The sequence below is a fragment of the Hirundo rustica genome, chromosome 5 (assembly GCF_015227805.2).
Source record: "Hirundo rustica isolate bHirRus1 chromosome 5, bHirRus1.pri.v3, whole genome shotgun sequence".
In the NCBI taxonomy this organism is placed as follows: Eukaryota; Metazoa; Chordata; class Aves; order Passeriformes; family Hirundinidae; genus Hirundo; species Hirundo rustica.
The window spans coordinates 22,882,293-22,909,304 of NC_053454.1; the positions used below are offsets into that span (position 1 = coordinate 22,882,293).

Genomic DNA, 27,012 nt, shown 5'->3' on the forward strand with positions numbered 1-27,012 from the left:
AAATACAAGTTACTTATTAGTAACATAGTATTTTGATCAGTAAATGAAACACGCAGTATGTAGATACCATGTCAGCTAGTTTTACTAGAGCAGATGTAACTCTAGAAAATGTTATGTTAATACAGGGGGATGAAACAGAATGTGAAATATGGTAGAACTTTAAAGAACATGGGAGCATTTTAAGGAAATGCATTTGCTGGTATTGAATATTTCTTATCTAGAAAACTGCTCTTTAATGTGCTTTAGAGGGAAGTGTTTCCTCTTTCCTCCTTGCCCTGCCCCAGACTGGATTGGTTCACTCTGTGCTTTGAAGGTCGGCAGGTGCTTGCCCTAGAATGCAGCTGGGATCTGCTGATCTCAGCTGGTAGTGCAGCGTGTACCTCATAGCTCTGTGGTAATTACGTGGCATTTCTGCTTCCCTTAATAATAACAAGCTCAGGATATGCACTTGATTTTGGCGTTTAAGCTGGAGTGAGTCTGAAGGAATGTTTTGGAAGTACTGAAGTATTCCCTTTTGCTTTGGTAGCTCTTTGAGGAGATGGCAGTGGGATTATAATTTTTTTTTTTTTAAAGTTGAATTTACCATTTTGCAGCAGCGCAGTGCACTGCACTTTGCTTCCTAGTTGAGCGATACCTCCTGCCTTTTTTACGTTTTTCCATTTCTTGTGAAAGAGTGAACTGAGTGGATGCAGTGTACTTGCTCTGGGGTAGCAAGGGAGTTAAGAAGGGAGAGAGTTTGAAAAGAAGGGTGAGAGGCTGATATTGACTTGTTAGACAGCAGCTGGAGAGGTGAGCCTTTATTAGGAATCTTCCTTTCTGGCATATCCATGAAAGAGGGAGACCTGAACCATTTGGACTAAATTGAGAATGGTACCTTAGCAAAAGAGCACAAGAAAATAACAAGATAAATATTACAAAACAAAAATACTTTGAATATTTTTCCACAGATTTACAAAGAGTTGATAAATAGGAGAAGAATGAACTTGGCTGTATTTTAAAATTCATTTAAATAATTCTTTAATGGAGTAAACTGCTACTGAAATATTGGAGTCTTTTGCTCAGTACAAGTTGACTTGGAGTACTTATGGCCTTGTGCAAAAATTGCGTTCTGGATTTCACTGGAATAGTCAGGTGATCTTTTTCTGTAAATCTGATGAGATATGTTCATGCCAGATTTTGATGCAGAAGATGACTGTTATGTTAGAATATAAAATGGATAGGAAGATAAAGAGTTTATAAGCCTCTAGTAACTTTATAGTATCACAGTTTAATTTTGCTAGCATGGCTTCAGAGTAGGGTAAAGGATTTCTTACTTAATTTGGCTTATTAAATATTGAACCTTATAATGTCAGTATAAAATGTTTGGATGTCCAAAAGTACCTACTTCACCTTTGTAAGTCATGGCTGTAATAAAGAAGTAATTTTTTTATTAGATTTTTTTTTTATTAGATTAGGTTCAAAAGTGGTTATTGCCAATTTACCTCATAGATTAATCAATAATTTTAAAATCCTGTCTGAAAGACAAAGAAGTAATTTTGTTTTGTTTCTGTGATTGGAGAAGCAATTAGTGATTGAAAACATTTTGCAAGTACAAAACGTCTTTCACAAATGTTGTCTTGGGTTGAGAAGATTGCAGAGAAATTTTTAAAGTTTGTTCCTTAATCTTTGCTCAAGTTTTTGCGTGTACATTCTTTAAGATTTTTGTCACTTACTTAAAACTCTTTCTTAATGTGCAGGGGGGTAGTCTTAAAGCCCTGAATGATTACAGAGTTTTAATATGTAGCTGGTTTTAGTGCAGTGTTTATATGCATCACTAATCACGTGTGTGTGTCTTTTCAAAGTAGTTTTTTCTGGTTTTGTTTTCTTTATATATATATATATATACACACACACACACACACACATTTATTCTAGAGTTTTCTATGAGTTATGTTTGGTAAAACAAAGTAAATTAACAAAAAATAATAGTACTTTATCTAATATAGAGTATATTCCCCTTGAGATAGAAGAAAGTAATTTTTTAAGACCGATAAAATCACAGACTCTAGGTAATTAATTCCTGTATGGAATAGTGGGATTTTGTGATTTTGTTTGGTTTTGTTAGTTTGTTGTTTTTGTTGTTGTTGGAGGGGTTTTTTTCCCCCATACAATGTAATTCAGAAGTAGCCATTGGGTTTTAAATTCCAGATCTAACTTTGTTTAAGGTGGTTTTGTGCGTGCTGTTTATTGTATTTATAAATCCTATTTACCACCTTGGCCTTTATACCCAAAGATACTTGATGGGAATTTACACATGGTGTCTGAATATGTAAGGAGAGATAGACAGACCTAGAGCATGCAAATAATAATTCCATTTGACACTATTATTTTTAAAATAACATGCTGAAGTTATTAATATTGCTAATAAACATGATTTCCTTTTTTAGTTTTGACACCAATAGTTAAAAACATAGTATGTTTGCTAATGAATGCATTTATTTTTCTGCAGAGTGATTTATTATACAGGGATTAAAGATCTAATGTGAAGATGTTGTCATGGGGGGAGTAAGTAGAGTTGGCTGGTTCTAGGAAAACTTCACTCAAAACATTTTTTTGTATGTCTTCATCATTCAGTATTAAGTTAAAGATGTTTGGTAGCTGTAGCTGGCATGGAAATGTGAAGGATTTATTTGGAGTTTGGGTTGGTTTGTTTGGGTTTTTTTTTGCTTTTACTCAAGAGAGTTCAACACATGTCAAGATTGTTGGCTATGTAATTAAAGACAGATTAATAGAAACATCTTATTCTTTCATTTTTAAATGAAAGTTCAACCTATTAGCATCTGTCCATACATCACCAGCTCTGATAATGGGCATTTTTATGCTGATTGCTTGAGACTGACTCTCTGGTAGTCTCCTTATCAAAATAACTGAAGAATTTGGAGGCTTGTAATTCCTGATGTACTTGTAATTCCTATTTGTAAAAAAAGCAATTTGCTCTTCTTCAGTCTTTATGAAGTAGACTTATCTCAGGATCAAGCTTTGAATATTTTTTTTTTCTGTTTTTAGTAAATATAGTAAATAGTATTTTGTTTGTGAGAAATAAAATGAAGAAGAACCATGCAATTTTTAATAACTTGTCTTAGTATGCTCTTTTGTGTTGATGTGTAATGGTTTTGTCTGTTTACATATAAAGGAAAACTTTGGATATTTAAGAGTAGAGGTGCTGGACTAGTGAAGAGGATAATAGGCCATGAAGAAATGGAAGATGTTTTTAAAGGCAGGTTGAATAAAGAGAGAAGGAAATGGCAAGGAAGGCTCAGGAGAAAGATTGGATTTACTGCAGAATGCAGACATGCCCCTCCTTACTGAAGCCTGTAGACTATGGTGAATAAGGAGAGGAGCTTATTGTCACTGAGAGTAATATTATGGAGTCCAGAACTGCTCTCTAAAATGATTTTAGTGATGTCTTTTGAGGCTACCCAGAACAGAGGCTAGACAATGTTAAAGGAATGAAGTAGATATTTATTAAAAAAAGCCTTCAAAGAGTACACTTTGGGCAGTACAAGAGCCTGGCTGAGGCTAGACCCAAGATGGACAACAGATCACACATTCTCACACTTTTAAAAGTTTTGGCCCATTTACATGTTGGGGTCAATTGTCCAGTTACAGGTTCAGGTTGTGAAGTCCCATCCTCCCAGATAGCTCTCCTCAATTTGCTGGTTTTTATACTTCTTGGGCCTGAAGCTGCAGCAATGTCCTTGGTTCTCGGCTGAAAAAGGATTGTCTAACTAAACTGTGAGGAGAACTTGCTAACACTTTATATGAACTTCAGAGTCACATACTAATGCAGTACAGAATCTGGAAAATATGAAAGCTAAAACCTATGGTGTCATTTTAGAAGTGAAGGCATGTGGGAACTGACAGTGGTCAGAAATTAGATTTTAGGCTCCAGGCAGTAGCTTGAAGCCTGTGGGAAAAGCCAGGCATGTAACTCTCTCACTTGGGCCTGGGAAATCATAAGGAGGAATCCAAAACAATCCTTATAGATCTTGTTCCTGACACCTGGTGTTTTTCCAACTTGTTTATGGTAAAGATGTTTACTGAGAGGCATTGGTCTGAAACAACCAAGTAATATTCATTGTACCAAAACACTGTATCAAAGAGCTTGTCTCCAATAAACCTTTGCTGTAATGCCATCTGAAGAAACCGGAGTTCTATGCATCGTTATTTGAGCCGTCCCGAATGGCAGCGATAAAGATGTGTGTTGAAGCTTTCGCAGTGGCAGACCTTAGTCTTCAAATTTTCTGCTGGAGTGCATTGTGTGTTCTTTGCAAGGAAGTTACTCAAATATAAAACTAGGGAGTATAAATCTGGATTATTTTTTTTAAGAGGAAGCAGGTGAAGACAAGTCAAAATATTATTTTGATAATAATATTTTGTTACTGTGATAAATGTCATTGGGTGTCCTATCTTTGGAAGATGCTCACAGAACGACACTTGATGAAGGATTGCTCCCTTTGGGTTTCTTTTTAGAGATAAAGCTTTTAGTAGTGAATAAGAGCATAATATGAATCTTCCCCAACTTGTCTGCATCATACTTTCAGTTTAATCTCTTATGCTTGGGTTTAGTTTCTGCAAGGCAGAATAAAATGGATTAAGCACAATTATAACAGCGCAGAAGGAATCTTAGATGTTGAGCTGGTCTAAAAGACAACAAATCTTTTGACTAGACCCTAGTTAGAATTAAAGGATGCATTTACAAGGGAAAATGGTCATCCATAATCCTTCTAGACTACCAAGAAGAAAAGAGGGAATGATATCATGCATTGTGTAGTATATTGCATCTGATTTCCTTTCTCTCTTTCTTGTCTTTATTGTTTGAGTTTTTTCCGTCAGTGTTAATCAAAATAATTTTCAGGTGTGATAATGGAAAGTTCTGGTAGTGTTGGATTTGAAGATTTCTAGAAAAGGATTTTGATGTTGGATTTTTTGGGCATTGTCTTGTTACAGAATTTAGCTGTGAAACTGTGGAAATAAATGCTGCCTGTAATGGCATTGCTCATATTGCAGAAATTGCTAGCCCAGTGACTTAGTCACTAAATTGTTACTGAATCAACAGGAGGTAATGCTGTTTCAGACTTGGTGTGCAGGTGTATTTAGGTCTTTGTAGAACTGCTTCTGGAAAATCAGCTTGTGGTGTGAGATCACAGGTTGATTCATAAATTCTGTGCTAAGATCATTGGTGTTAGAGAATTTTTGAAGACCACTGTTGTTGGTAGAGGGGGAGGCCAGGTATTTATTATGATAGAACTGCTAAAATTAAGTAATATTATCCTGCATGATCCTCATTAAAGAGAAATATTGTAGGAAAGCACTCCAGATTTAATTTGATTAATAATCACTTTGGTGCTGGTTCTCCAGGGATGAAGGATAAAGCAATACTTGTCAAGGTGAAGCTGCGCTAAACCTTGAAAAGTGTCAGAATAACATGAAAAAATAATCTTTAGTTATATAAAGAAAAAACTAATTTGGTGTGTGGAGAACATGGTAGAATTTAAGCATAAATACCACATTAAATAATCTCTGCAATAGAGCCGTGAAGTACAGCATGCTGTTTTTCCTTAAGGTTCTATGCAAGGCAAATAAGGGCATGGGGACAGCTACAGCTGTAGTAATACAAGCAGTCATTCAGAGCGGGGAACCAGGATCACTGGCTCTTGAACAGGCTGTGTGTTTGATTGCTTTTAAACAAATTTATGGAGTTGGGAAGGATTTATTGTGAAAACAGCTGACCGAAACTGAATATGAAGGAGGAGATCCAGGCTGCTACAAGACTGTGCAGATCACTGAAGAAAAGTAGAATGCTAACTAGAAAATGAAGCAAGCTGCAATATGGATTAACCATAGATAGTGTCACTGAAATTCATCCAGTTTGCTATTAGTACAGTCCTCTAAATGAAAAGTTACTTGCAAAAACAAGAACTCCTGCCATCCAGGTGGAGCATGCCAGGTGATGTTGGCAGAGGGAGAGCAGGAGCAGCTCAGGTGAGGTTCAGGTGACTGCAGTACCTGCACAGATAGTTACAGTGACTCACCTGTATTGGTTATTTGAACCAGCGTGCTGCTTTGGGAACAGAGGCCATGCACAGGGGAAGTACCTCTGACAAAGCACTGTGCAGTCCCTGGAGAGGACAAAAACTTCTGCAGGAATCCTTGCTGGGTCTCTTCTCACTTCATCTGAGCCTTAAGTCATGCTACCATGAAAAGGACAGACTTCATTTAGGTTATGCTGGTGGTGATGTGTCTTCAGTGAATGCAACAGAGTGGCACAGATTCTGAGGCATCATATGATTTTGTTTTTGCAGGGCTGGTTAGGTGATCATCTGACAGAATTTTTTTTAAAAAAAGTTATCATGGTGAAATTAGAATTTCAGCTTGTTTAAAAGCAAAATTAAGGCTGGAAAATCAGTGTAAATGCCATATATTTTGTGAGGGGAATAAATACTAGATGTATAAAAAACTTGTTGAAGCTGGGAAACAATGCTGTCACAGGTGGGCCTAAATAGATTGTAACTTTACCTAATTGTACTTCAGAAAGCTTTTAAAAATTATGAGGTGTTGGAACAAGCTGTCAGTTGAAAGTGTGAGAGCAAAAAAATTAAGAGATGTTGGAAAGCTTGCAAGAAGATACATCATATAAGATCAATCATTAATTCAGAGGGGGAATTTTTTACAGTGCCTGGCCATTGTGGAGAACTGCAGGTGCTGCCTCATTGGTGTGGTTTGAAGGGATTTCAAGTTCTAAAGACAAATGGATGTTAAAAGCTTCCAGTTTGTCATTGAATTAATTTAGTGAATTAGGGTTTTTACATGGTGAAACTTTTACCAAATCTTTGATTTTCCTTTATATCTGTGAGCATCTCTGGTTAGAAGAGCATTCTTTATTTTGGGGGGACTGATTCTATAGAACACTTGCAGGAAAGAAACAGAAGTCATTTCCCAACTGTTTTCCAGTGAATTCTGTGTGCTTAATGGTTCACATCACTGATAGATTCAAGAACAAGTTGATGGCACCTACCATGGTTAAGGCTTTACATGCCTTAACCCTTTTCTAGTAGCTGTCAGCAGCCAGGTTTACTCTGAGGGTGAAAAGAAGCACAGCTGTATAGAACTAGTTGGAACAATTTTAGAAGATCTGGGAAGATGCTAAGATTTCTTGCAAAAAATAACACAGGAGTGAGGAAGTCTGTAATCCAGTCAATGAACACAGGATGCAGAAGTAGCAGAATGGGAAAACCTGTAATTACCTCTAAAAACTTGATGGTACATCTTTCTAAAAGGAGATTTGGTGTCGTAAGCCCTCAATAAAAGTTACTGTCTGGGAGATTTATATGGCTTTCAATCATACTGCTCTCTGGACCTGGAAAGCAAATTCAATGGAATGAGTAGCTCTGGCTGAACACTTCTGAGAATCTGTTTCTGGAAAAACATATGTTTTCTCCAGTATCAAAGTGCACTGTTTTTATTTTGTAAGGAAGTTGATATGGGGTGTGAAAATGTTGAGGAGGTGACAATGAAATTCAAGCATATAAAGTAAATTGTATCTTATGCTTAAATATTAAATATATACATGAACTTAAGGCTACAATATTCTGTTTAGATCATTGTAATGTTAAAAATACTGTTCCGTTTGGGGAAGCCTTTCCATGTTCCATTGAAAGTGACAAATGTGTCTGTTTTTAAATAAATGGTCTAAATATGAAAAGAACTGATGTATAATTTGGTCAGTTGAATTTTGTAGTTTAAAAATGTGGAATTAATAGCTGATTTGAAAGATCACGATCATTTAAAAGCATAGTCAACTTAGAAGTACAATTTTAGATATATTGCTGGATTGCTTTGGATATTCTAGTGATAGTATAAATAATACTGAAATTTCTAATGTTTCACAAGTAGCCTGTTTTTAATGAAGTTAAATTTCAACTGGAAGGTAGTTATTAACTTTAGGTTACTATATTTTTAATGTTTACTTACTTTAAAGTACTGTTCTAAAAATTTTAAACAACGTATTTTGGGGGAAATTTGTATGTCAAATGCTTACTTATGATTCTTTGTTTCTCTGTTTATTTTTAAGACGAGCAAAAATCAAATTAAAGTAGATCTTGTAGATGAGAATTTTACAGAATTAAGAGGAGAAATAGCAGGACCTCCGGACACACCATATGAAGGCAAGTAAAGTTTTTGTGTATGCAATCATTGTACACTTCAAGTCATGTGTCTTGAGATACTTTTTTTGTAAAAATAATTATAGCATGAAATGCAGAGTTACATGTTTTAAAGTAGTCTGATTTATTTGTGGGGTGTTTTTTTGTGGGTTTTTTTTTTTTTTTTTTTTTTTTTTTTAAGATACAGATTCTAAACTTAAAAACTATTTCAGTTCAGGTTCTGTGTTGCCTGAAAAGAGATCTGTTCTACAGTAGGATAGATTATCCCGTATCAAGGTTAATTTGCAAATATAAACTGTGTGGTTTAATTGGTATAATTCTGACTTTTAGTTGTTTGTTTACTGTCTCAACTGAGCTCCTTAACCATTAAGCATTAAGGAACTTAGCCTCAGATTGTACATGTATTTTTGTGATCTAGAATGGTGATCATTCATAAACTTTGCATTTCTCCTATCTCAAGCAGCGATGCTGTTGCAAGTTAAATTTGGGATTAATTTTGGGCATCCGTGTGTCCCAATATTTAATTTATACTGACGCAGGGGACTGTAGAAGAACTTCACATCTTTAACTCTCTTCAAATACTATGCCTTACTTACTTTCTGGTTTATTAAAGCTGGTATCAGTAATTATGTATCTCTTAAGGTGTGGTAAAGCAAAGCAACTTCTTTATAGAAGCTTTAACAGAGCACCTTCTTCAGAGATACAACATTTACTCAATAGTACTGATACTTGTAAACTTTGTGTATAATATATATGAAACTGGCCGGTGTACCTTCTATTTAAAGTTCTTTCATGATAAGTAAGGGTCTTTATTTTTAGACTTCTGGATAGTTTTAAAGCATTGTTTTACTTGACTTTTCCATGCCAGGTATCTACTTTGATTTGAATTTGTACTTTCAATAAAAAAGTATCAAGGAGTGTTACAGGCAAATAAATTGTTTTGTTGGAATATGAAACAGTTTTGCAAATTCTTCAGTTGCTCTAAGAGTGGGACTTCAGTATTCCCCTGAGACTGGATGCATGCCATTTGTCATTATTTTGAAAAAATAAATTCTCATCGGGTGGGAAAAAAACCTGAAGATTGTTTAGTAGCTGCAGAAGTATGTGCACTCAAAAACATCAGTGACTGCTAATGAAAATCTGGTTGTCACATCTTCCCTAACAGAGATATCCCTTGTGATTTACTTTTCCGGACTAGAAGCTGGTGCAGCAATATTGGACTTGAGAGCAGGGAGAGTCTTCCCCCCCTCTACCTTTGTGACTCAGGACAGAAAAAGAATGAGGAAATAGCCTAACAGTGGTTGACATGGAAGAATATTGGGAAGGGGTAGATGTCAGAAGCTGACAAGAGGGGAAATTAGTCTGGAAGAAAGAATGTAGAAAAGCAGAAGCAGCTGTAATGGTAGGGATGCTCTGCAGAACTTCATTTCCAGACTTGCTCAGCAGTCTAGCAAATAATGGTGCTTTTCCCCTCTCCCTCCCTTCTCCCACGTGTCTCCATCTCATCAGCTGCTGATGTATAGTTGATAGAAGATAATGTCTGGAAACAATTTATTCTGGTTGTAATATGTGCCTACAATTTAAAAGGACTACTATGCTGTTCTCCTAAAATATAGACTCATGCTGGTGATCTATTTGGAAGTGAATCGTTCTATTTAGAATTTAGTATAATTGTTGTTTAGCAATAGTATAGTTCATCTTGTAAATCCAAGACTTAGTATTGTAATAACTTAACATCTGTATATAAGCAATAGGATTCTAGGAAGCATCTGAATGGTGGTAGAAGGGTGTTGGTTTTGGTGTTTGTTTTCCATCCAGACAGAATTAAACCTCCTTGGGTGAGTTGGTTTGTCAGAGCATGCTATTTTTTCCTCCAGGTCAGTATTACCTTGGTTTATAAAATGGCCCTTTTTTGGAGAATGTATTGAGTTAATTGAAATTAAAGATGTTTTCATGGGTCACAGAAGTTAAAAACTATATAGCCAGTCATGAAGAGGGTAAAAAAAGATTGAAATGTCTGTCTGCTGAATTGGGTTCTGTGTGATGCTGGATGATTCAGGTAGACAAGAATTTCAAAAGCTAGGTGCTGCCTGCTCACATGTTCAGCATATCCTGCTAGTGAAAAACAGCAATATGTTTAGTGCAGAATTTGTTGATATGAAATGCATGCATAATTACATACTTTTGAGTACATTTAATTATAAGGATATAGTAAATACTCCTTTTAGGGGGGGCTAACTGATTTTTTATTCTGATTATGGCAGGGTTCTCATGGAACAGTAATGTGATAGTATGCTTAATTTAATCTAGAAGGCATATGCATCAAGGAGCAAAATGAGAGTTAGTGCCAGCCCAATTTATGGTGTTTCCTGACACTAGAATAATTTGCTTTGGAATGTTAGTATTTCTGTAATATAGTTGTATGCATTTATTTCCTTACATAATTACGGAGGGTGTGCTAGTGCGTGTCATCTTCGTTTTATGACTATAGCAGTAATGCATGCTGTGTAATTACTGACTGATGTTTTGTCATCTATAATCTGAACAGCGACACAGCAAGAAGTGCTTTATGAAGAAGTTTTATGCAGTAGTTCTGGTCAGACAGTCCCTGTGGTACAGGAGGGAATTCTAGAACCATTGTGAAGTGAAAGAACAGTTGTTGACCGTAGTTGGTGAGGTATCTGAAACCAAACTGCTGCTGCAAAATTTTTATAGGTAATGTTGGAACATTAGTTAAGAATGACTGAGAGGAAGAATGCCATCTATTGATAAAATATTCAGTTTTTATTTTTCTCTTAGTAGTGTCAACTCATATTGATCAATTATCAGAATATTGCAAGACACAAGTTTAATTGAAACATGTTTACATCCCATGTTAAAGCCTGTTTGGAGAGAGCACCTTTTAGAGACTTGGTTAATGACTGCTGGGTTTTACTTGATTCAGGAGCTTTTCAGTACATAGGCTGGGGTTTTGTCAGTTTGGATTTTTTGGGGGTTGGTTTTTTTTTTTTAAAGTCAGTGTAATATTGGTATTAATTTCAAGCCAAGCTTGCATGTGAGCCACAACAACTGAAAATTTATAGTAGGGTATTTCTTCAAGGGAAATAGCTAAAAATTGCTCTAACTCTTGTGAGACCTGTTCCAGTAGGACTGCAGAAGGAATATTGTGCCATTACTGTTTAATTGAATTTCAGGCATTAAATAGCCACAAAAAAAGCCATACACATGCATACTCTTAAAAAAAAAGGCAGAAATATCGGCATACAGAAGTTAATATATTAGTAATTTGTATTTTAAATTTAGTATTTAAAAAAGCTACAGATTTGTTTAGGTTAGGTCTTTAAACCTGTATTTTTAACCACAAAGCTTATTGGAAAACAATATTACATAAATAATACTACCAGCTCATCAGTCTGCAGTGAAAAATATTGGTGGCTGAATATCCTGTTAGGCAGAAAACTTGTAATAGTTTGTGGTAAGCAGAATAAATGATAATACCCAAGGATAGATTTCATGTTACCTCACGAAGTTATGGGGCAGCAAAACTGATGAATGACTGATGATTTTTTTGTAATCCAGGCAGAGTGTAGCAGTTTTCTTAAAAACAGATGCTGCTGAATTATGCTTCAATTTAAAGAAAAGGAAAACCAAACTGATGTATGTGTCTTCAAAACTGTTTCTCCTGTGCTGTCCTGTAATCAGACAAGCAGTCAATTTAGGTGTTATTATTATAATTCTGGATTTATCGGCCTTTTTAATATAGTATTTTCTGTTAAAACTTCTCAAATTACTTTAGTGTTAAGTGAGAAAAAGAACAGCTGTACACAATAGTGGAAAATACCAAACTGATACTAACTAGTTTCAGGTGGAGTGTACTAGACTGAAATACATTTTAAAAGTGAGAGCTGTTAGGAGCTACTAATGTGTTTTCTGGCACAGATGAAAAGATGCCATATACTGTAACTGCTGAGAGCAGTACTTGGAGGCTTTTTTTCCCTATGTCTCTTGTTGCCAGTATTGTCACTACTTGAGAGCTGGTTTTGTATAGCTTGATTTGCAGAGTAAGTCACTCTGGAAATCTCAAGGAAAATAGATTGCAAATTCTTCAGCTTTTATTCAAGAAATTGTATAAATTGTAGCACATTATACTAACAGAGGGAAAAGGTTTCTGCAAGAAGAGCAGGGGGTTCAAGAAAAAAATTGCAAGTGAGGATAAATGCTTTCCGTTTTTTTAAAAACTAAATGTCTAACTTGGTGTGTATGCTTTTTTTTTATACCCTGTTCTTTTTTTGTCATTGAACTGCCTGGCAAATGGCCTTCACTGGGCAGACAGAGATAGTTTGAAATTGCTCCAGAAGACATAAGTGTTGGTAGTGAACTTGAATGTTAACTGAACTGTAATGTAAATAGGATAGGGAATGATACTGTGATAAAGAGATAAAACTGAGAAATGTTTAAAACTGGGCAGTAGGAGGGGGTTCTGTCTTCCAAGCTCCTCTTATCCTTTATTATATGCTCTGGCCCTTCATATTTTATTAATGGTACTGGTGTGTCAAAGTGTTTGCAGAATTGAAACAGAACTACTTCAGATGGTAATGTAGAACATAATAAAAGTTAAACACTGGTACCTCCTTTATTATTTTTTTCCCCCAGAATGTGTGAGCTTTTCTGAAGGAGTTATTTGAATGTATTTGAATTCCAAAAAGTTTAAAATTAAATACAGGTAATTTCAATTGTGTAATTTGAAGAAAAATTGTCATGAGGTATCAGAAAAGAGTCAAAATCACGTACTATCCCATATTCAGCATGAATATTCCTGTGGTCTCTTTTTTCATCTGTTTAGGAGATATTTGGTTCATATTTTGGTATCTTTGACTAAAATAAATCATGGAAATTATAAGATTGGGAATGAGAAGGTACATGTTAAATAGCCCTCAGAAGTATAGGTACTGATTTGCATAAGCAAACACAGCTTTTCTAACTGACTTTATATGCATTTATTTATGAAACAGATGAAATCTAAATGTATCTCCTAACTAATACTGCTGGGTAAAATTGAATTACTTGAAAATCTGCTCATTTAGAAGTGTAAGCTTTAGTGTCATGAAGGACTGAGTTTGAGTAATGTTCTTTTGGTATAATTTCCAACTTGTTCTTGTCTTTTGCAGGTGGAAGGTATCAGCTAGAAATAAAAATCCCAGAAACATATCCATTTAATCCTCCTAAGGTACTGCAGACACACATTTTTGGATAATACAATTTGGCTAACAAGTTGGGTTTGAGTATTCTTATTGACTTGTTTGTTTGTTGGGGGTTTTGTTTGTTTGTTTTTAAAATTCACTTCTAGACAAGGATTGGAACTGTTATATTTAGGTAGAAATAAGGCAGGATACAAAACTGTATCCAATCAGAAGTACACTCTGATTATTCCTGAAAGTACAAACTGGGAGATTCTGGGGAGGAGCTTGGGCCTTATTATTGATATTTTAATCAATATGATATTTTTCTGACAAGATAAATACAGTTCTCAGGTACTTATAAAAGATATAGATAGTACAGCTGTCTTCCCTCCCCCTCAACATAGTTGAAGAAATGTTGGAATAGGGAGTTATTGATTCTTTTAATTTTTTTTTTTTCATTTCTTGGGCTCCATGGTACTTATACCTTATACTTAAAAGATACATAACCTTATACTTAAAAGGTTCTTGAATCTTGCCTACCAAGTTTCTAGTAATAATGAAACAGTGACATGTACAGTTGTGTGTCTTGAAGAACCAACAGAGAAACATAATAGTCTTACTGCTTCTCTGTTGAAGGAATAGATAATGTGCACATGAATGCGAGATGAGAAATGGCTGTGGTAAAGTCATTCATATATTTTTCACAACTTAGTGGCCTTTTAACTTTACTGCATCTTTCTATAACTTCAGTTTTGTGATTCCACTCTGTGTTCTCCCCAGCCATATGCAGCTGCAGCTGTATGTTCCTGTACCCTGATTTAGTCCACTCTTCAGTGGCTTGAATCAGTAGATGCCTGACTTGTCTGGCTCAGCATCTTGATTGGTTTTCTGTTTGTCTATAAGTTGTCTTTGAATCAAGAACATGTCCTAGATTCTTATTGTTCTCACCCTGATATGTAATACTGGGAAGGAACTGCAGAAGAGGAGGAATAGAGAAGTGCCAGTAGCTCATAGGTGCTTTGAATTATTTCTTTGCAGCTGGAGCAAAAGACACAGAGAATCTTAAAGAAATGTCTCTTGGTCTCAATTCTTTAATCTGCACACATTCTCGTGGGAGCTAAAATAAGGAGAGCTGAAACAGGTTGGAGACACTGAAAGATGAGTCTGTATACCATGATATGGTTGCTGCTTTAGGGCTTGGTGGTCTCCATTTCCCATGTGTACAGACTTTTGCTGTAGTGCCTGACAGATAATGCGTTCGCTGATTTGCTTGCACGTCAGGAGCAAAAATTGAAAGATCTGTGCTATACATAAAATGTTTTTCAGGAGTTTGAGGTGGGGAGAAGATGAGAAACAGATGGGTCAAAATCACTGGAAGGCAGTTAAAGTGCAACCTGAAGAAAATGAGGGAGGAATTTCCAAAGACATATATAACCTTTCTGAGGACAGCTTTGGTCTCCAAGACATTTAAGAGAAAGTGCTGCTTTTACGTTTCTCCATGTCTTAAAATAGCCCAGAAAACCCAACCACCAAACCCTGATTTTAGTAATGCTTTGTGAGCATGAATACACTGTAGTGTAAAAATATGGACCTGATTAATGACTGAATGCTGGAACTAGATCCTTTCAATAGCAAAGAAAAATAATAGTAATCTAGTAAAGTTTTGGGTTGGTGAACAGCTTTCTGCATATGAGGTAATGAGACGGAATGGTTGTAGACGTAGAACAAAAAAATTTTTCTAATAATTCTGTAGCCAACAATTTAGCTCAACAGTGAGTGATATCTCATTCCTGTGTTAAGAGTTCAGGACTTTGTGAAATCTAGAAAGCTCACTTTTAATATGTTAGAAGTTTTAAGTCTGTATTTGACCATCTGCTTGTCAAAATGCTTGTATGCTGGAGGATATTTCTAACTAGCTTTGTGTGATGCAGGGATGTGAACACATGACATGTGAGAAAGCAGTTAGGAATGAGTTTGGGGAGCTTGGCAGTAGTCTGTTTTGAGTAGGGCAAGGCTTAACAAACAGCCTTACAAACTTGAAGCCTTCTGAAATAAGCAGTATCACACCTTAGTTCCATTTGTAGTACTACATTTTCTGAATTAGTATTTCTTCACAGTATTACTTTAAATGGTGGATTTAAAATGCTTACTTAGTATACTGCATTTAATTACTTCTTTTGTTTTTAAAAATTGTCTTGTTTTTTTTTTAGGTGCGATTTATCACCAAAATATGGCATCCTAATATTAGCTCAGTCACTGGGGCCATTTGTTTGGATATTCTGAAAGATCAATGGTAAGATTCCACGGGGGTTTAAATGTGCAAAATCAAGTATACTGGTGTCCTGGATAGGCATCAGCTCACCTTGCACTTTTAATTTGAGATGTCCTTAAAGCACACATTTTGGTACAGTATTCTGAGGTGCAAATATGCAAATGAAACGATTGGGCGATAGTTTGGAAAACACTAAGTATATATTACATACACAGAGAGTTCTTCCAAAAATTTTTGCACTAGAATGCACATTTCATTGTTGACATTTTGGGTGGTTTTGTGTGAGTTTTTTATTTTAGTTCTTTTCTGTTAGCAAATACTTCCTATTGCCTTCTTTGATCAGTTAATGTTACTGCAGAAGTTTTAATAGCCAAAATCTGTGGCATAGACTTGTGTCCAAACTAGCAGCTGCACTCACTGTTCATTTGTCTTTCGAAGTAATTGATTTCACGTGGTTTGAAGTTTGTGTACAGTAGTGTATGGTAGACATGATATGGTTATGGTAACCAGTACAGATGATTATTTTCTTCCATGTCTGCCCCAAAAGAATAGGACTGTAATTCCCCAGCAGATCATACCAGTTATCTAATCCATACAAACTTCAAATGCTTGTAAAGTCAACAGCTTTGTCAAGAGTGCTGTTGGCCAAGCAGACATCTGTTGGGTTTGAAACAGAAACTTCAGAGGAGAATATTGAAGTCTTGAGGTCTTGCAGGTGACACATTCAGGGTATTAATTAGTCTTTTACCGATGTATGAGATTATAGAAATCATCTGGCACAGTATAGTGCAAATTACTGAAATGAAATTGTAATGGTCATAAACTGCTGTCTTTCTAACTTCTGGAATGGCATATATTTTCCTACCATCTCAGAGCACTTGATGTTCTTTCAGGAGTAGAATCTTTCAATATATGTGCCATGATACCTGGCATAGTTTTTCCTATCAGTAAAGCTGGTGCACTTTTGTACCTGCATCTAATTGTTCATACTACCCTACAGTTTTACTGGAAATTAATTACTCTTTAACTGTCCAAGTACAGTCTCCTGGGAGATGGTACTCTGAAGCACAATAATGAGTGGGCATGAGGTTGTCTGTAAGTATCAAAAGGCAACAAAGACCTAAAAAATCCATGAGCTTCAACTTAATTTATGTACTTTTGGGGTTGCTAGTCAAAACCTTTGATATTTGAGAAGGACAAACAGGAGAGAAGAGTTGACATGTATTCTTGTAATCTTTGAGTTATGTCTAGCACAAATAATTTTATCTGTGTCTTATTTCTGTTATTTCTGCTTGATGAAAAAAAATCCAACATAAATATCTTCCTTCTCCAAGATGTATATGAAATAGGAGTATTGGAAAAGAATTCGACTTCTGTATATTTAAACCAGCTGACATAAGAAGTACCATTATTAGCCAGTTATATAGTATTAAACTCTTCCTTTGGAACAGTGTCTTCATTTGGAAGCACTAAGGAGAGAATTGCACAGAACGTGGTGGTGACAGTGGGAGATTTCCTGTATACTATTAATCCCTCTTTAAAAGATTCCTAATGTAGTGTGATTCCTTCATTTTCTAGTAATGCTATTTGTAAGGTTTGTTTCTTTTCAAATCATAGAATAGTATATGAAAATCACTTGAGCATTGTTGAAGTGCTTGTCAAAGCCTCTAATCCTTTGATAAGAACAAACTTATAGCTGCTGCCATTGTTTACTGTTTGAAGCATTTCTCTATTGTGATTGATAAGACTCTTTTTTTCTGAGTAGGTTCCTGAAACTCACTAAGTAGTATGAATGGTTAATATTGTTTAAATAAGCTCTTTATTGTCCTTCAGTATATGCAGCTAATTAAGAAATGCCCACAGCGTAGAATCATAGAACGGCTTGGGTTGGAAGAGACCGTAAAGATTATCCAGTTCCAACCCACCTGCCGTGGAGAGGAGCACCTTCCACTAGATCAGGTTAAATCTGAAGCAGCAACATTCAAAATACACGTGCACACAGGCAAAAATAAGTATGTACAAAGGAATAATTAAATTAACCTCAAGTTCAGTGGAGTTCTTGCAGATGCCTTTGGATCTTCTCAGTGGGCAAAGGATTAAGCTTTGAGGAATGGTGAGGATATTAGCCCAGGCTTCACTGGCTTTCCATGGCAATCCTCAGTGTCCCACAGACTTCAGAGTTCACTGGCTCTGAGCGTCATCCCACTTTGGGAAGTGCTGGTCACAGCCTGCTGTGGTCCAGGACAGCTCTGAGGGTCTCAGTACTATTGTTCATAGATGGGTCACAAATCATCAGTAAATTTCCATCCTGGCCACAAGGATGAGTTGGTATTTATGGGAATATTCCTTGAAAAGTCCAATAACAAAAGTAGTATTCCACTTGGTCTCTTGTTCAGATAGAAGGAGCTCAAGGCTATTTATTGGAAAACAGGAGCTTGCTAGACAATGGAAGTTCTGGGAGCGGACAGTGGTTTTGGTAGGCTTGAGGGAACCTAAGTGTCCAGGTGCCATTAATCCAGGCTGAGGCCTAGCAAGCATTCCTGAGACCATAGCTGGCCTAAGGAGGGGGCCAGGGGGAGGATGTACCACCACTCCCCACCAAAAAATAAGTTTTCTGCATGTCTAGGTTGAAAAGTGGTTTGAATGACATAATAAAACAGCTTCATTGGAAAGCAAACAAACAACAAAAAAGCAATCCCAATCCCCTCCCCCCCAAGATTAAGTTAAATATTTAAGTTATTTCACCAGGCATTCAAATATAAATTGGACAAATGCAATTCTGAAATATTCCCGTGGCAGTATTCTAGAAAATACATTTAGTTTCACAATCTCTCTTGTTAAATCTGTTTGCAGCAAGATCTGTTTTTGAAGTGCCACTTCATTGACTTATAATGCTCTTAACTGAATAATGCTCCTCTTGTTGCTGTGTTTAAATAAAAGTCTGAAATGTCACTGCATGTCTGTTTTTCAGTGAGGTTTGAGAGTTAATAGACTGGAGAAGTTTGGTGTATGGGCCTTAGCAGGATCTCTGAAAGAGTTACTAAGCTGATAAAATTCTCATTTGTAGATGGTGAATACAAATCGAGAGATTTTAATGTGTTTGTATAGTTTTTAAAAAGTCTCTTCCTTACTCTCCCATCCTGTGGTAATGAATTTTCTGTTCTAATGAGTATAGTTGAGATGATATTCTGCATATTGGCAGGAGGTTTTATCAGATTGCAAAGTAATGTCTTTAAATTATTTCTAATGAGTTTAATCAAATTCTTTTTCCACATTGTGTTCTTGATACTGAAATTCTTTGCAGCTGTGGGTTTTCATCATGTTTAGATTTTTACCTGTTATGTTTGTATCTGTTATGCCAGTCTGTTTGCAAAGCAACAACTGTTTGCTGCTAGAATTAAAACAGGGGTATGATTTTGTTAAAGGAATACTGTTTATGCTTATCTGGCATAATTTTCATTATGTGGTTTCAATTACTATGGCCTATATTTATCTTCCAGGCTAGTACTCTGTCTCAAAGCTTTAATCTTAAATATACAACATATCTAATGCATTGATTCCTCATTGAAACCTGAGAACTAAATTACTTGTAAGCTGTTCCGCATAAATCCCTCGAGCAGAGATTATTAAGTGAATGTGTCATGGCTGCATATATGGCTACAAAAACTCTTGGCTTTTGTGGGTTTGACAGTCAACAGTGAACAATAAGAATATTTTTGTCATAGTGACTCTAGTGGAGGATTCATGCTTCAGTTTTAGTTGAGATGCAGAAATCATTATAAGAGATAATACAATTTTAATAGATAAGTAAGCAGCAGCCAGCTTGTAATCTTCCTGGCTACCCGGTACTGCTGGGTTTTGTTCAGGGTGTTTGAGGAACACTGAAGCTTCTTAAAACTTTGAGAAAAACGCAGGGAATATTAACATGGTTTTAGGGAGCCCTTTAGCAAGCAGGCTGTCTTTCCCCTCAGTGCTGTGTTGAAGCGATCCTATTTTTTTTAAATTTATTTTCTCTGATGGGTGCCTGGTCTTGTTGTGTGTCCTGTAAATAGTGACTGTGCAAAGGGCTTCCACTCAAAGGCCTTATTCATTTCCTTCCAGATCCATAAGCCATTGGTACAAGGTCCCAGAGATTTTCTCTTGGATTAACAAGCTTATGTATTTCACAAATGGAACAAATATTGCAGATTATGTAGAAAAAAATGTTCCCGTAGCCATGTTTGGTTGACAGAGTGGAGTAGCAATCTGCTGGCTGCAGCTGTTCCTGGCATTCTGCTGGGTTACCCTCTTGGAATAATGAGAGAGATTTTTTCCTAGAGAGGAATGTAAAGAACATAAGTAAAAACTTCCTAAATTGAGAATTACTTAGCCTTTAAAAATGAAGAGGAAAAATAAAACCTGGCAGTGTGTTGTAATCCTCTTAGGACTCGCTCTGCTCATCAAAAGGTAAAAGAGATTTCTTTCCTCGGGCGTGCGGGGCACAGCTGGCTTGCTGTGCCTTTTAGTGTTAACACTATAGTCACCCAAACTAGGGGTGCTCTTTTTTAATGGAAATGCCCTTAAAAAAAAAGGAGGAAAAAAGTGTAAGTGAACAAAATGTATATCCAGCTCTCTTTGTTCTGTGTCAATCCAGATTTTCCTTTTGGTTTAGCAAATGCAATGCCAACTGAAAGCTGAGCTTTTGGTTTGGATGTCCAGAGTGGAGGCTTTTAGTTTCAAGTTCTCTGAGGGGCAGTGCATCCCTGTAGGGAGCTCTCTGCAGCTCACTGGTGCATGATAGTGGCTTCCTCCCATTTTGCAGATGGCAAACCTGCATGATAGCTAAGCAACATTTTGGGATCAGAGTGAAAGTCAAGGGTTACTGTAAGCTTCAGGAGCCAGCAGGAGCCTGTAATGTCCTGGACAAAGGGGATGTAAGGTCATGTGCAACACAAATAGGAAGTTTTACCTATAAAACTCACTCTACAAGCTGGCTGCTTGTTGCTGGTGATCGGTCAGGTTTCCATTGAAGTAGTGTACCTGCTTAGAGAGTTGTACAAGAAAGATGGGAACCATAGGAAAAATGCAGAGTGAAGTAACAAGAATGATGGTCTAAGCAAGAACATCGTACAATGGAAGATTGGAAAGCCATCTCAGTGTGCGGAATATCAAGCATGGTGAAGAATTGAAGATTTTCCAAGAGCCTTTTGAGGCTTCATTTAAGAACAGATCAGATGGAAGTCTGTCAGGAGCAATACAAAACCCTGCCTTTGGCAAGGAGGACAGAACAAACCTAGAATGCAACCATGAGGCTAGCTTGAGTTACCAAAGAGAATTGCTTGAACTCCATGAGCTGTTGCACCTAAATCAATACCTAGAAGTAAACTTCAAATGTAAGAAGAGTTGGAAATACCTATTTTTTTCAGGGTTTTATTCTAGATCAATAAACCTTTGAGGTGCATTGGAAAATTCAGATTGGTATCTTTGCACTGGAAATTTGTTTTAAGGAAAATACAGCTTTTTTTCTCGTTCTTCCCCTGGACATTCTTCTTTGGCTTGGGAAGTTCTTGGGGAGGGTGTGTGTGGGTGTGTGTGGGTGTTGGGATTTTTAGCTTTGTGCCACTGTCAGTATAGATTTTCTTTCAGAACTGACTATGGGAATTATTTTTGCTTTTTGCTTGTGAGGAACAGGTCCTGCCTTACTGGTATCTGTAAATACAATTCTAGGCAGTCATCTCCGTTTGCTGTATTCTCCCAAAAGAAGGTGACAGGAAGAAAGAAGAGCTTTTAAGTTCATGGGAAATCAGGATCTATTTTTAGCTGTTTCTTCAGTGTCTTCTGTGAATCTTAATATGTATCTGAAAAATTAAGACTGAGATATGTAGAAAATAACAAGCCATATTTACTTTCTTTAATCACAAAAGCTAATTGGTGTTCTAAAGATAGAAGATTTTGGATGGTTATGGTATAGTTACATGAAGTATGTCAGTTTTTCTCTCCCATTAATCACAAACTTTAATTTCTTCTTTTGATGAATACAAACAGCAACTGAAGCTGTAATGGGTTTTCTTTTATGATTTAAGGATACTTCTTTGAATGTTTTTCCAATAAAGACTGTCGTACAGTGCATGAGATGGGAAAGCTGTTTTGAGACATGAGACTTGAAAATAAGTTGTAAGCTACATTTTTAAACCTTTTAATAAATGTGGCTAAACCAATCTTGTCTGAAACTTAGTATTTCAGAGTTTAAATTCTCTGATCATATAGCCATCTGTATATATAAATGGATAAATTGTTATTTTTTATTGTTATTTTGAAATTGGAATGTCAGATGTTTAAGTGTCAGTATGCTTTGTATAAAAATCTACAAATGTAACAGGTGAACAGGGATTGAAAGGACCTGGCAGACTTAAAAGCCGGAGACAGCTGGTGTCCATGGCACATTTGGTTCTTAGCGATGCCCCCTGCTCCCCAAAGTATATTTTACAGTCCTCTCCTAGAAGGTACAGTGAAAGTGGAAGTAAATGGCATGTAAAAGGGGCACAAAAAGCTGTGATCCTTTTTATGTCATCTTCTCTACATTTTCAGATGTCTCTAAAGGAAAGGACAGAACAGCTTTTATTTGGAGAAAGTAACTATAGCATTAGTTATGGTTGATAGGTATTTCATGTTAAGTCTTGTCTTTAAAATTACAGCAAATAAGATAATAAAATTACGTAAGTGGGAAGAAGACTTTGGGTTTTACAGTGGGTGTGGCAGATGTGATAATACCTGAAATTGATTGCATAAAAATAAAAATTATTACATCCATTTGAGCATAGTGAGGCCTGAAAGACTTAGTATTCCATGACACCTAGATGCTGGAATAGTAAATATGTTGCATTACATTCCTGTAGTGCCAGTAGATGAGACTGTGAACTGTCTCATCAGTGTGTACATTAAATAGGTTGATTTCAAGATCGTATAAACCAGTAGAGGTGACAAGCCCAAGGAAATTATAAGAGCAAAATAGCATTAGGTACATGTAAAGAAAAGAACATTACTATAGGTTTGAAAGAGGAGTATGTTGTGATGGTTTTGTGATTTGTCAGAATTCAGATTTAAAAGCATAAGGATTTTTTTTAAGATTTAAGCCTACTACATTCAGCTTAGGGGACTTCAAGCTGGTGTGGCATTTGGAATGAGGCACTATGTGCTAATTAAAATCTCTGTCATTTGGGATGTTTCTCACTTGCATTTTGGTGTAGAACACTGCACTGCGAAAGCTCAGCGATAATTATCGAGCTGAAAAGTAACTTACTGACAAAAATCTTCTGGAATTAGAAACAATTAGGGAAGAATGGCATGTTTGAATGGTTAGTGACATAGCAAGAAAGCTGTGAATGTAAGCATCTAGGAACATGAGATTTGGGTGCCACAAATGTACCTCTGACATTTTACTACCATCTATTCTCTGTTCACTGGTATACGCTGCTAGAGTACCTTAATACAGTGACTCAGTACTGGAAAATACGTAAATTTCTGCAACCTAACCCTGGAAATGCACTTGCACACTGTTTCCTTTGTAGCTGGACCATCAGGTCAGACTGTTTCCCACCTGTTCTAACAAACTCTTTGCATTTATTTCCAGTCTTCTGAAAACAATGAATTGAAAATTGAGGTTTGTTTGTAAGAAATTGGATGCCTGTGTTTTACAGCCTTCCTCTGACATTCCTGTGCCATGATCACTTTGCTCAAATCTAAAATGTCGTATTTTCCCCACTCACCTTGCTACTAGTTCTTAAGCAGAGTAAACAGATTCTGTTATGATTTGAACATCTGTCTGTGCCAGTGCTACAATGATTTTAGACTCTAGTTAACTGTTCAAAATACTCCAACAGTCTATGGAGTTCTTGCTTGGTTTCCAGTGTATGCTCAGAGATGTTATTTATGATCAAAATCTAATGAAACTGTGTAAATGTTACCACTTTCCAGGCTTCCAGTGTGTAATAATTTCATGTGATTACTTTTGAGGGTTTATTGACTTGTCTGAGCATACTGCATTTTTCCCTTACTAAATTATTGAGGTGTTTTTTTTTCTAAATACACTTTGAGATCAAGATAAATGATAAGAACCCAAAATCTTAGAAGTTCCAACTCTGGGACTGTGCTACCTTCAACAGGGCTCTTTCACAGGGGCAAAGAATGACTTTACTGGACCATTGTGACTACAGAATGTTTTCCTGCTGCCAGCAGTAGTGTCAGGTTGTAGCGAGAGGAATCCAAGGAAGTATTTTGATTGCACATTCCGTAATTAGCCTAACCTTTTTATTATTGCAGTAGTAATTAACAATGTAAATAGTTCGATTTAATGAAAAATATGATGTTAAAACCGTTGCAAAGAGACCAGTGTATAGAATTCCTTAGCTGTTGGATGTCGAAAATGTAGGTCGCTGCTCCTGCGCGAAGAGTGCCGGCAGAGGGAGCATCCCCGGGCTGCCGGCCCCGCCCCGGGGAGAGTGGCCAAACCTGCTTTGGCCTCGCTTTTTGTAGGGTTTTTTTTCCCCATATGAAATGAATTTCATTAAATGGGCATGGTGAAATGTGTTGGTCAAGATACTTTCCAAAAACTTCAGAAAGCGCTGGTAGAAGGAAAGTCCATATATATATATATATATATATATATATATATATATACACACACACACATGCAGAACAGTATTTTAATTTATGTTTCTTGGACTTTAATCTGTACATGAACTCATATTTTCTAAGACAGTGCAGCCACAAGGGTGAATACAGGCATGGGATATGATAAAGGATTTTTTGAATTTTCAATTTTAGGGCAGCAGCAATGACTCTAAGAACAGTGTTGTTATCACTGCAAGCATTGTTGGCAGCTGCAGAACCAGATGATCCCCAAGATGCAGTAGTGGCGAACCAGGTAAGATACTCAGCTGACTGATTTTGTAACACTTCTGTAACCTTTACTGACTCAAGTTAGGTCCCAAGGCTTACAAGAGATACATGACTTTAAACAATTTACTGTAAAATTGCATATACTAAATGTGAGCTGCTACAGTGTTTCGTGCTCTTCTTGAATTCCAGAGTGAGTATTAGTTACTCTACAGCACCAGGGGTTTTGTCCTTTATTTATATCACCTTGTGAGAAATGTCAGGAGATAAAAACACAGTTACATGAATTTCAGTGTATCTTGCCTTTTAAAATCTAAAGCTTCCAGTATAAGAAAAGCAATATCTTATTGGTTTTAGATGAGTTTTAAGTTGGTGGTGTTAATTGGATTTGGCTTGGTATGTAGCTCCTCTTCTGGATTAATATGAATGTCATTGAGCATTGTATTTGTTTAATGTCAAAATTTTATGAATAATGTAAAATTTTGTAATCAATAAGGTTTGTTACCTTTCAGACAGTAGTGATAACTTTTAATACCAAAAAATGTCAGTTGGATCTTAGGCCATCCCAGGACTAGCATGATTCTGTTTAAGGTGTCGCTGAAGGATAGAAACAGTCATTCCTCTGACAATTCTCAACGAAGTCCCAAGTATGTGTGTGTTTTCCTTTTCACTGTGGGGAGAGAAAAGGGCAGCCTGGCTTCCCCACTGACTGGCAGTAAGGGTGTATTTCAGTAACAGAGGAACAAAGCAAGCTGGTGCTGGGAGAACCTTCTATCTCACCTATATCTTCTGTAAGTCAGAACCCTACAGGATAGGGTGACAAGGTGTGCACTCTTCCCCTTTAAAACTCAGTGTAGAATGATAGATAAGCATTTTTTCAAAGCTGTCAGGATTCAGGGGGAAACATGGAGATTAGAGGTAGCCCATTGCACTGCCGGGTGCGTGAGAGCTGTTGGCTACCACTGTACTCAGTAAGTACAGAAGGCTTGCTTGTGAGATTCTGCACTAAGGCAGCTCTGAATAAGTGTCCCTGAACGGTTCTGTCAGGCTGAATTGCTCTGCCCAAGGAGAAGCGTTGCAAAGGCCAGAAAGGCCACCAGGCACATCCCTGAGCTGGGTTTTTTTCTGGATGTATGCCCTTGCTGTCACACTCCTTCTTCATTTTAAAAAAAAACACTATATCCTTTTTTACAAAGACCAAAAATAGTGTTTCCCATTTCTGGCTCTGATGGTAGAATTTTGTGTGGGAATCATAACAGTAGAAGCACTTCAGCTGGTAAGAGTTTTTTTATCAGACAAAAAAACTCCATGAAACTGTAGATTCCGGAGAGCAATTTTCCAGCCTGTCCCTCAGGTGCTTGTGGGGCTGTGTCCAGTGGGACTGTGGCATGGCTGATGTGGAGAGGATTAATTTTATCCTGTTTCCTGCAAATACCTGCATGAAAACTATGCTGGGGTTTGGCCTTGAGTTACAGGCATGTGGATGTAAGTAGAAAGTGATTATAATGGTTTTGAGAGAGATGTCGGTAAACAACTGCTTTTTTCATGTGTTTATTTGGTGTTGGGGTCTTTTTCTTTGTTTGGGGTTAATTGCTTTTTCCAAGACAAAATTTCACAGGGAATTAATTACTCTCCACACTTGTGCTAATTTAATAATAGCTAATATTAATAGGTATTAATAGATTGTCCAGGTAAATGGCAGTGTCCTACAAGCTCTTGAGAGAATCCCAGGGAGAATTCCTGTTTGAGTAAGAGCAGTATTTTCAGACACCAGCTGTCTGGTGCATTAGTTGCTCTGATTGCTGGGTTTTTTTCAGTACAGCAACATGAACTGCCTCAGATTCCTGATACTGAAACATCAGCGAAAGTTGCCTTTAGGCTTTTCTAAATTCAGTGAAAAACTGGATTATTTACAGATACCTAAGTAAAGGAATTCTATTAATGGAACACTGGAAGCTAGTTCTGAGTAAAATGCAATTATGACTAATTCTTTGCGCTTCAGCTTGTTGCTTTCTAGGCTTGGCAGTGTTCTCAAAAATATTTTTAAAAAATTAATTGGGGGAAGATCTCTTAAGAGCAGAAGAAAATAGTACTTCAGGATGCTACTAGTGTTTAACTTAATCCTTCTTTTTTAATCATTGCACCAGAAGAAAGTTATTACAGACCACTGTATTTATAACAGTGATTTCCAACAATAGATTGCCTCCCATGTTTGTTTTGATGCCATTAATGCCACCAGATACACAAATTATGACATGTGGATCAGAATTAGAGGGAGGTGGGCAAGGCACACAAAGCAGTGTGGTTGTGGGTTGTTGTAGGAGATGCAAAATGACATGTACAGCATTTTACTGTGCTTTGCAGAGCTAATTATTATTTTCATGTATTAATGAAATGTCTAAGAATGATAATCAGCCATGTTTCTGTCCTTAAAATGTACCTAAATATTTGAAAAATGTATTTCCTAATATCTTGCCTTACT

At 36.6% G+C, this 27,012-nt stretch overlaps 1 protein-coding gene across 3 annotated transcripts in view; it reads left to right on the forward strand.

Annotated features, from left to right (window-relative positions):
• UBE2K (ubiquitin conjugating enzyme E2 K) overlaps nucleotides 1–27,012 on the forward strand; it is a 45,225-nt gene that overhangs the window by 10,573 nt on the left and 7,640 nt on the right. For all 3 annotated transcript variants that reach the window (XM_058420643.1, XM_040064211.2, XM_040064212.2), the window contains exons 2-5: nucleotides 8,114–8,207; nucleotides 13,373–13,431; nucleotides 15,595–15,677; nucleotides 24,459–24,558. In XM_058420643.1, coding sequence (XP_058276626.1) covers nucleotides 24,469–24,558 — 90 coding nt within the window. In that variant the 5' untranslated portion in view covers nucleotides 8,114–8,207; nucleotides 13,373–13,431; nucleotides 15,595–15,677; nucleotides 24,459–24,468. The remainder of the gene's footprint in view (nucleotides 1–8,113; nucleotides 8,208–13,372; nucleotides 13,432–15,594; nucleotides 15,678–24,458; nucleotides 24,559–27,012) is intronic.